Source organism: Lepidothrix coronata, unplaced genomic scaffold (assembly GCF_001604755.1).
Source record: "Lepidothrix coronata isolate B3197 unplaced genomic scaffold, Lepidothrix_coronata-1.0 Scaffold421, whole genome shotgun sequence".
Lineage (NCBI taxonomy): Eukaryota > Metazoa > Chordata > Aves > Passeriformes > Pipridae > Lepidothrix > Lepidothrix coronata.
The window spans coordinates 53030-63511 of record NW_016690601.1 but is presented as its reverse complement, the minus strand read 5'-3'; the positions used below and the strand labels follow the sequence as shown (position 1 = coordinate 63511).

General features: G+C 67.7%; 1 protein-coding gene across 1 annotated transcript in view; it reads left to right on the top strand.

Moving 5' to 3' along the window:
- Positions 1–10482, top strand: part of ATP6V1B1 (ATPase H+ transporting V1 subunit B1) — a 24775-nt gene that overhangs the window by 12048 nt on the left and 2245 nt on the right. The window contains exons 2-10 of the mRNA XM_017839458.1: positions 1717–1772; positions 3454–3552; positions 4790–4883; positions 6563–6640; positions 7176–7315; positions 7878–7979; positions 8085–8182; positions 8934–9057; positions 10315–10465. Coding sequence (XP_017694947.1) covers positions 1717–1772; positions 3454–3552; positions 4790–4883; positions 6563–6640; positions 7176–7315; positions 7878–7979; positions 8085–8182; positions 8934–9057; positions 10315–10465 — 942 coding nt within the window. The remainder of the gene's footprint in view (positions 1–1716; positions 1773–3453; positions 3553–4789; positions 4884–6562; positions 6641–7175; positions 7316–7877; positions 7980–8084; positions 8183–8933; positions 9058–10314; positions 10466–10482) is intronic.

The following is a 10482-nucleotide window of genomic DNA, read 5'->3' as shown; positions in this document are numbered from 1 at the left end:
GTGTCCAAGGCCAGGTTGGAACAACCTGGGCTGGTGGAAGGTGTCCCTGCCTGTGGTAGGGGGTGGCACTGGATGGGCTTTCAGGTCCCTTCCCACCCAAACCAGGCTGCAATTCTGTGATCCTCATGCAGAAGTGTCAGGGGTCACTGGCACTGCCAGTTCTGTGCCCTGGCACAGGCTGGGAGAGGGGAGGGGGACACTGGGGTGCAGTTGTGCCACGGGGGTGACCCCACACTGCTCTGTGGGTTGTGCAGGGATTGGTGCTCCCCAGACTGGGCTGTGGCCAGCGGGGAGCAAAGGGGACCCATCCCCTAGGAATGGAGTCCCCGGGGCTGATCCAGCTGGGGACAATGCCAGCAGCACCTCCAGGACAGCCGGGATGCTGAGGGGCAGGAACCCCCTCCCAGTGCCAGCACACGGCCCCCCCATCCCGGGGCCGGCAGGAGGGGGGGTGAGCCCTGCAGCCGGCCCGGCCCCTCCCATCCCATCGGGATCACGAGGGAATCGGTGAGGAGGAGAGGGGGCAGAGGGATGAAAGGGCCCGGCGGGGTCAGCGAGCCCCGCCCTGCCAGGGCAGGATTTCGGCACTGACACATCCTGGGATGATCAAGGGCAGCTCAGGGCCGGCTCAGTGCCCCCACACCCACCGGGGCTGAGCCCAATCCCGGCGCTCCCGGCCCTGCTGCCTCTCCCTGGGCTCCCGCACGGCCTCGGCCCCTTTGGCACCCTTGTCCTTAATGGCCTGGGTGCCTCCTGCCCCACGGGGGTCCCTGGGGGCCACACCCCCAGCACCCTCCTGTCCTCACCCGAGTGTCACCCTGGGTGTGTCCCTGGTGCCCCGCGGGGTCTCGGGGCAGTGCCCTCTGCATCCCACCAGGATTCTCAAAGGATGGTGGTTTTAAACTAAAAGAGGGGGATTTAGGTGGGATATTGGGAAGAAACTCTTCCCTGTGAGGGTGGGGAGGGCCTGGCTGCCCCAGCCCTGGGAGTGTCCAAACCCAGGTTGGACAGGGCTTGGAGCAACCTGAGCTACTGAGAGGTGTCCGTGCCCACGGCAGGGGTGGCACTGGGTGACATTGAAAGGTCCCTCCCAACCCAAGCCAGTGTGTTCCATGACTCTCTGCTGGGCTGTGCCCGTCTCAGGGGGTCAGGGCTGGGCCCGGGGGTTTTGGGGGTGAAGGGTCTGTGCCCAGGCTGGGACAGAGGATGTGAGGTGGGTGGGAAAGGCCTGGTGGGGTGGAGACGCCCTGCTGGGGCCTGCAGGAGCCACTGGAGTTCCAGCAGGTCACCAGGCTGTGGTGGCACCTTGCCAGGGTGGGGTGTCCCAGGGCAGGGAACCTCTCCTGGTGCTGCTGGAGGGGTGAGCCGGGGAAGCTGGGGGACGAGGGGAGGCCTTACTGCTGGTTGTGGTGACATTCCCAGTGGTGACACCCCTGCCAGGTGTGTGGGAACACCTCCAGGAGGTGACACATCCAGCTGTCCCCAGGCACCATGGCAGGAGGGACATTCCTGCAGGATGGGTGCTCCAGGTCTCCGGTTCAGCTGCCACTGGTCCCTTGGGCTGGCCCTGGGACAAGGAATGGGACAGCAGGAGGGGGTGGCACTGCAGTGGGATGGATCCCGGGGTTTGGTGCTGCCAGTGCTGGGGTCGGGGTGGGAGCCCCCCGGGAGCCTCCCCAGCCCCGGGGACTGACGGTGTGTCCTTCCCTCCCCCAGCCTACAGGACGGTGTGTGGGGTCAACGGGCCACTCGTGGTGCTGGACAACGTGAAGGTAGGACCCTGTCTGGGGGATGACAAGGGGACACCTCGGCAGTGTCACCTGGGGCTGGGCAGGGACCACCGCGCTGTCCCCCCTGGGCTGGGCTGCCACCCAGGCAGGGAGAGGGCACCGGGGGGAGCTTGTCCCTCATCACCTCTCTCGTGTCCCCTGGGCTGTCCCCTCTCCCCTGTCCCGCATCCCTTCTCCCCAACCCTCGTCCCCTGGGCCGTTTTCCAGGCTGGTCCCTTGTCACTGGTCTCCTGTCCCCTGGACTGGTCTCCTGTCCCGTCTCTCCTGTCCCCTGATCCCTTGAGTTGTTCCCTGTCTCCTCTCCACTGTCCCTTGGGCTGTCCCCTGGGCTGTCCCCTGTCCCCCGGGCTGTCCCTTCCTCTCTGGGGTCCGAGCTCCCTCCTCTGGACGCGGTCGGCAGCAGAGCCCGTGTCCCCGTGTCCCCGTGCGATTGTCGTGTCCCCGTGTCCCCGTGCGATTGTCGTGTCCCCGTGTCCCCGTGCGATTGTCGTGTCCCCGTGTCCCCGTGCGGGCGGTGTGTGCGCCGGGGGACGAGTGTACGCTCTGCGCTCCGGCCCCCGTGTCCTCTCCCCGTGTCCTGCCCGAGCTCGGCCCCTGCCCCCTGTTCTCCTGTGCCCCTGCCCAAAATCCAGCCCTTCTCCCCAGGCTCCGTCCCCTGTCCCCTGCCCAATCTGTGGCTCCTGTCTGTCCCCTGTCCCCTGCCCAGTCTGTGGCTCCTGTCTGTCCCCTGTCCCCTGCCCAAGCCCCAGCTCCCTCCGGGACCCCGCTCTGAGTGAGGCCACACCACGACCCCCTGTTCAGCCTGTGTCCCAGCCCGGGACACCTTGGTGTCACCCTGCCTGTCCCTGCTCCCGGCGCAGGGTCTGGGCTCTCTTGGGTGGGCTCCGGGCACCTGGGGGACCCTCCGAGGGGCTCTGCTGCCCGCTGGCTCGTTTCCATGGCCCCTTTCACGCCGAGCCCGGCGGGACGGGAATTAATCAGCTCAGTTAAAGAGCCAGCCCGTGGCGGGGGTTTCCTCGCCTTTGTCGTCCTTTATCCAAAGGTCCTTCCAGAAGAATTAAAGTCCAAAGTTCACAGGGCCGGAGGCAGCCCCGGTGGCGGCTGGGAGTGAGGAGGAGGAGGAAGAGGAGAGCCCGGAGTGTGCTGGGCAGGCAGGGCTGGGCAGGGGAGAGACCCTTTGGACGTTGTCCCCAGAGCAGGACGTGTCCCCTCAGCCAAAGGGCGGCAGAAAAGTCCCCTCCATCCGCCCCGGGGGGGTTGGGGAGGGTGGGGGGTGTCCCCTGGGGCGCCAAGTCCCACTCGTCCCCGTGGCCAGTGCGAGGTGGCACCGTGGTGGCCCTGTCCGTGCCTGGCAGGAACTGTGTGAATTGGCGGTACTGGGACTGTCCCCGTTACTGGGGAGCATTGCCCAGCGTTGTGGAAACCGAGGCAGGAGCGGTGCAGAGCCCGGAGTGGCTCCAGGACGGGGCAGGGACAGGCAGCACCTTCCCCCGGCCCCCGCGTCCCCCCGTGTCCCCCCTCAGTGCGCGGTGGCCTCAGGGAGCACAAACCCGCCCCTCAGGAGGGGAAATGGGGCGGCCTGGCAGGGCTGGGGGGACAGGGGTGGGCTGGGGGGGCACAGAGGAGCCCCCCGCCCCAACTCCCCCCGCCCCTGTCCCCGCAGTTCGCCCAGTACGCCGAGATCGTGAACTTCACGCTGCCCAACGGCAGCACCCGCAGCGGGCAGGTGCTGGAGGTGATGGGCTCCAAAGCCATCGTCCAGGTGAGCCCGGCGGGACACGGGACACGCGGCACCGCACGGCCCGGGAGTGTGTTCGGGGGCGTGGCCCGAGGATCTGTCCCGGGGATCTGACCCGGTCTCTGTCCCGGTCTCTGTCCCGGTCTCTGTCCCGGGGATCTGTCCCGGTCTCTGTCCCGGTCTCTGTCCCAGGGCTCTATCCCGGTCTCTGTCCCGATGCTCTGTCCCGGGGCTCTGTCCCCCTCCAGCGGTGGCTGCCGCGTCCTTGTCCCAGCGCTGTCGGGCTGTCCAGGCCCGCTGTCCTGGCACACGCGGTGTCCTGGAATGGGCGATGTCCTGGCACGGGCAGTGTCCCGGCACAGGTGCCCGGGGACAGGTGATATCCCGGGACAGGCAGGGCGCTCCCGGGATTTGTGTTGTCCCGGATTGTCAGTGTCCTGGGACAGGTGCTGTCCCCATCCCTTATCCCCGCGTCCCACACACCAACCTCCCGCTCCATCCCAACAGGAAGACCCGGGACCCCCCTGCCAAGCCCCCCCCATCGGTCCCCAGCGGGGCCCCGACTGGGACGGGCGGTGGGTTCCGGGGTGCCCCCAATCCGGGCTCCCTGGGAGCACTGGGACTGTTTGGGGTCATCCTGCCTAATTACGCCGGATCCCCCCTAAACCAGCCCCCCCCCCAGGGCTCGGGGGGGCTGCGCAGCTGCCCAAAATCACTCCTCTAATGGCACCTGCGTCTCTGCGATGCCCTTTTAATCCTATTAGGGAGTCAGGCTCGGGGGAAAGGGAGGGAAATAGGGATAAAAGGGAAGAAAATGAGCTTTTCGCAGACCCGGCGTTGTTGGGGGTGACCCGCAGCACCTGCAGCCCCGCGGGGGGCTGCGGCCATCGCCCCCCCTCAGGCCTGTCCGTGTCCCCCGCCCCCCCCTCCCAGGGGCCACCCGGCTCCAATTAAAGCAGCGATTTGGAGGTTAATTAATAGAAATGATGTCAAATATTACACTGATCAAACAAAAAGCCTTCCCCGCCCCGCCGTGGGCGCTGCATAAGGGAGCGGGATCCCCCCCCTCGGGGTTCCCCCTCCCCAAAGCCCCTCAGAAGGGGGTTTTCTTAACCCCGAGGGCTCCCCTCCCTCTTTTGTCTCTCCTCCCTGGGGGGGTTTCGGGTGAGCGCGGATCACATCCCCCCGCGCCCCCCTCCCCTCCGTGTCCATTAATCCCCACTAATTGCCCCCCCCGCCCGCTGCCCCGGGGTCTCCGCAGGTGTTTGAGGGAACATCTGGGATCGACGCCAAGCAAACCTCCTGCGAGTTCACGGGGGACATCCTGCGCACCCCCGTGTCCGAGGACATGCTGGGTAAGCCCCGCCCGTGGCTGAGCCCAGACACAGCTCGGGGCGTGGGTGGGGGGTAACGCGGGAGGGGCACTTTGGGGATGTTGGGGGGGGGCTTCAGCTCTGGGGCTGAGCACGTGACCCTCCCATCCCTGGAAGTGTCCAAGGCCAGGCTGGACGGGGCTTGGAGCAACCTGGGACAGTGGGAGGTGTCCCTGCCCATGGCGGGGTGGGACTGGATGGGATTTAAGGTCCCTTCCCACCCAAACCGGTCTGGGATTCATTATGGCCGGGTGTGAGCCCCCCTCTATCCCCACAGACCCCCTGCACGGCTGGGTACCGGCAGCCCCCCCGGGCCCCCCCAGCCTCGCCCGGGGGTGTTCAAACCCCCCCCCCAAGCCACGTTAGAGGTTCCTGAGTGTCCCCCAGCGCCAGAGGGGTCACGGCCGGTGACGGGGGTCACTCGGGGTCGCGGGGGGGACACCCTGGGCTCCGGTGCCGCTCCGTGGTCGGGGGCCGCGTGTCTGCCGCGATCTCCATCCCGCCGCGGACGGATCCCGGTGCCCGGGGCTCGGCAGCGCCCGCGCCCCGCCGCAAAGGGCAGCGCAAAGGGCACGTGTCGAGCGCGGTTCGGCTGCCAGCGGTGACGGCCGGGCACGGGGAGGGACCTGATCACTTCCCCCAGCCGGGGACCCCTTCTCCCACAGCCAGGGACCCCTTCTGCCCCAGCCAGGGACCCCCTCCTCACCCGGCAAGAGACCCCCAGCTCCCCACAGCCAGGGTTCGTCTGTCCCCGTACAGGGTCGGCCAGCGCGTCCCCCCAGCGCTCCCGCAGTGCCGCCCCTCAGCCCTGGCCGGGGTCCCCCCTCCCTGGCTGGTCCCCCCTCCCTGGCTGGTCCCCGCGCGGGGCCGGGGCCGCGGCTCTGCCGTGCCCGCTGACCTTTCATGCTCCGCGCTCCGCGCCCCGGCCCTGCCATCACCCTGATCCGCTCTGACACCCGTGACGTGTCCCCGGCCCTGGTGGGGACCGGCAGAACGTCCCGTGGGGCGGCAGCGGGGCGGGGGGAGGCGGGGGGGGCGGCGTGTGGGCGCAGCGGCTTCGTCGCGATCGATGCCGCGGCTCCGAGCCGGTCGATGAGGCTGAGAGGGAGCGGTGATGCCGTGTGACCCCCCCTCGGGCAGGTTGGGGGGGTCTCGGTGTCACCCCCCCGCCCAGGAGCGGGGGACCCCAAGGGGGAGGTGATGGGGGTGGCTGGGGACATGGAAAGGGGGTCCCGGGCTCTCGTCCCCATGGGCTGGCACCTTCCTGCCACGAGAGCTGAGTTGTCACCCAGCCCCCGGGTGACACCGCCCACCCCACGCGGTGACACGGGCACACCTCCTTCCCTGGGATGGGGTCTGGGGGTGCCCACAGCCCCCCCGGTGCCAATTCCTCTGCTCCCCACCCACAGCGCCCCAGCACCGGTACCGGTGTCCCCTCCGGGCACCCCAGGGGTGTCCTGTGGGAGCGCTGGGGATGGGGATGGAGACCGGGATGGGGATGGGGACCAGGATGGGGATGGGGACCGGGATGGGGATGGAGACCGGGATGGGGATGGGGACCCTGCCCCACGCCCACGGGCTGGCAGGTGCCCCCCGGCAGCCTCCCCCCCCCCACCCCGGCTGGTGGCCCCGGGCAGGGACGAGCCCCTCTGTCCTTGCAGGTCGGGTGTTCAACGGCTCGGCCAAACCCATCGACAGCGGCCCCCCGGTGATGGCCGAGGACTTCCTGGACATCAACGGTGACGGCTCCGGCCCCGCGGGGCTGCCCCGGGCGGCCCTGGGAATGCGGGAGGGACTCGGGGACAGCCTGGCACGGGGGGGGAGCGCTGGTGGTCAGGGCTGCCCCGTGGTGCCACCCCATCCCTCCATCCGTCCGTCCATCCTTCCATCCCTCCATCCGTCCGTCCATCCTTCCACCCATCCCTCCATCCTTCCATCCCTCCCTCCCTCCCTCCATCCCCCCCACGGGGGTGCTCCGGGGGGGCCCGAGTGCCAGGGCGGTGCCTGTCCCACCCCAGGGCTGGAGATGCTGCCCCAGGAGCTGCTCCCTCCTTATCTCCGGAATTTGTTCCCTAATTTTTGGCACCAACGGGGGCAAACGAGGCCACCCCACCCCCGGGAGTGTCCAGGGCCGTGTCGGACGGGGCTTGGAGCAACGCGGGCTGGTGGAAGGTGTCCCTGGGTGGAACTGGAGGTGCTTTAAGGTCCCTTCCAACCGGCCCCATTCCATGACTCCTCCTTCCCGGGGTGCCCCCCGTCCCTATCCCGCTCCAGGCCAGCCCATCAACCCCCACGGGCGGATCTACCCCGAGGAGATGATCCAGACCGGGATCTCGCCCATCGACGTCATGAACAGCATCGCCCGCGGGCAGAAGATCCCCATCTTCTCTGCTGCCGGGCTCCCCCACAACGAGGTGGGGGCCCGGGGGGGCACGAGGAGGGATTTGGGGGGCTGGAGCCTCTCTCCTGTCCCAGGGGAGCCCCGGCAGCTCGTGCCTCGGTCTCCCCCCGACACAGCGAGGGGGAAGCAAACCCTGAGTGCCAAGAGCTGGGGGGAAAGGGGGTCTGGGCTGATATGGGGGCCCAGACCGGGCTGGGGGGCTGCAGAGCACCCCAGATCCCCGCGGGGGCGGCCGTGACACGGGGGGGCAGAGCAGGAGGGGCTGGAAGTGCCGGAGGGGGATGGGATGGGATGGGATGGGATGGGATGGGGTGGGATGGGGTGGAAACAGCTGGGTGGTGACAGCAGAGGGTGACCACGGGCACGGCACGATGGTGTCACAGGGAGGGGGACACCCCGCTGCCCCTCGGGTGTGGTGGGCACCCCCCGTGGGCTGGGCGGGCAGCTGGGGGTGCGGGGGTCCCTCCTGGGGTGCCCTCTCCCGTCTCCGTGCCCTGTCCCCGCTGCCAGGGGCCGTGTCCCGGTCCCGGGGGGGCCGTGTCCCCTCCGCGCTGCCCTCCCCTCTGTCCCCCCAGATCGCGGCGCAGATCTGCCGCCAGGCGGGGCTGGTGAAGAAGTCCAAGGATGTGGTGGATTACCACGAGGACAACTTCGCCATCGTCTTCGCCGCCATGGGGGTGAGTGGGGCCGGGCCGGGACAGCCCGGGCACAGCCACGGCCGCAGCTCTGCCCCGCCTGGCGCGGTGCCCCCGGCCCCGCTGAGCGCTGTCCCCCCCGGGCAGGTGAACATGGAGACCGCCCGGTTCTTCAAGTCGGACTTCGAGGAGAACGGCTCCATGGAGAACGTGTGCCTGTTCCTCAACCTGGCCAACGACCCCACGTGAGACACTCCCCTGGCTCCGGCACCCGCTCCTCCTCCTCCTCCTCCTTCTCCTTTTCCTTCCTCCTTCTCCTCTTCCTTCTCCCTCCTCCTTTCTCCTTCTTTTTCCTTCTCCTTCTCACTTTTCCCTCCTCCTCCTCCTTCTTTCTTATTCTTTCTCCTTCCTTCTCCTTTCTCCTTCTTCTTCTCCCTCCTCCTCCTCCTCCTTCCTCCTTCTCCTTTTCCTTCTCCCTCCTCTTTTCTCCTCCTTTTTCCTTCTCCTTCTCCCTTTTCCCTCCTCTTCCTTCTTCCTTATTCTTTCTCCTTCCTTCTCCTTTTTCCTTTTCTTCTCCATTTTCCTCCATTTTCTTTCTCCTTCTCTCTTCTCCTTGCCCGTTCTCCCTCTCTTTCTCCTCTCTCCTTTCTCCTTCTCCTTTTCTTTTTCCCTTTCCTCCTTCCTCTCCTTTCCTCTTCTTTCTCCTGTCTCCTTTCTCTTTTTCCTTTTCCCTTTCCTCCTTCCTCTCCTTTCTCCTCTCTCCTTTCTCCCTCTCCTCTCCCTCCCCCTCTCCCCCCACGAGGCTCTGCCCACTCTCAGGTGGGTCGGGCTGTTCTAGGACCCCAAAGCTGGGGGTCCCTCCCCGGGAGCCAGCCCTGCCCCGAGCAGCAGCGGGGGCTGCAGAAGCGGGGGGACCCCCCTCCTGCCCTCCCGGCCCCCCCAGACCTGCTCTGCGGGGGCTGACCGTGCCCCGGGGGTGCCCCCCGTGCCCGGCAGGATCGAGAGGATCATCACCCCCCGGCTGGCGCTCACCACGGCCGAGTTCCTGGCCTACCAGTGCGAGAAGCACGTGCTGGTGATCCTGACCGACATGAGCTCCTACGCCGAGGCCCTGCGGGAGGTCAGCGGGGACTGTCCCCGTGCCCTGGGTCCTGTCCCCGTGCCCTGGGTCCTGTCCCCGTGCCCTGGGTCCTCCCCGGCTGGCAGGGGATGGGGACTGGCCTGTTGGGGTGCCTGGGGTGCCCAGGGGACTCGGGCTGCTCGGGGTGCCCGAGTAATTGGGGTGCTTGGGCTACCTGGAGTCCCCGGGGTGTTTGGGGTGTTTGGGGTGCCTGCGGTGCTTGGGGTGCTCAGAGTGCCCAGGAAACCTGGGGTACCTGGGGTATCTGGGGTACCTGGGGTTCTTACGGTGCCTGGGGAGTTTGGGGTGCTCAAGGTGCCCGGGACACCGGTGGTTCCAAGGGTACTTGGGGTGCCTGGGGTGTTTGGGGTGCTTGGGCTTCCCAGGGTTCTTGGGGTGTTTGGGATGCTGGGTGTGCCCAGCACACGTGGGGTGCCCAGGGGTTTTGGGATATTTGGGGTGCTCGGGGTGCCCAGCACACCTGGGGTGCCCAGGGGTTTTGGGATATTTGGGGTGCTTGGGGTGCCCAGGACATGTGGGGTGCCCAGGACATGTGGGGTGCCCAGGACATGTGGGGTGCCCAGGGGATTTTGGGGTGTTTGGAGAGCCTGGGATGCCTGGGACACTTGGGGTGACTGGAGTGCTCAGGGCGCCCAGCACACCTGGGGTGCCCAGGGGATTTTGGGGTGCCTGGGATGCTCAGGGTATCCAGAGTGCTGGGGGTGCCTGGGGAGCCCAGGACATTTGGGGTTCTTGGGGTGTTTGGGATGCTCAGAGTGCCCAGGACATCTGGGGTGCCCAGGGTTCTTGGGATGCCCAGGACACGTGGGGTTCCCAGGGTTCTTGGGGTATTTGGGATGCTCAGAGTGCACAGGACATGTGGGGTTCCCAGGGCTCTTGGGGTGCCCAGGACACGTGGGGTTCCCAGGGTTCTTGGGGTGCCCAGAATATCTGGGGTTTCCAGGGTTCTTGGGGTGTTTGGGATGCTCGGGGTGCCCAGGGTTCTTGGGGTGCCCAAGACACGTGGGGTTCCCAGGGCTCTTGGGGTTCCCAGGATATCTGGGATTCCCAGGGCTCTTGGGGTGTTTGGGATGCTTGGAATGCCCAGGACACGTGGGGTTCCCAGGGCTCTTGGGGTGCCCGGGGCGCTCAGGTTGCTGGGGGTGCCCTGGGCACTGGTGGCACTGGTGTCCCCCGGTGTTCTCGGGGTTTTTGTGGTGCTGGAGCCCCCCCAGCCCCAGCGCAGCCCCCCCGCAGGTGTCGGCAGCCCGGGAGGAGGTTCCGGGCCGGCGCGGCTTCCCGGGCTACATGTACACCGACCTGGCCACCATCTACGAGCGGGCGGGGCGGGTGGAGGGCAGGAACGGCTCCATCACCCAGATCCCCATCCTCACCATGCCCAACGACGGTCAGCGGGGCACGGGG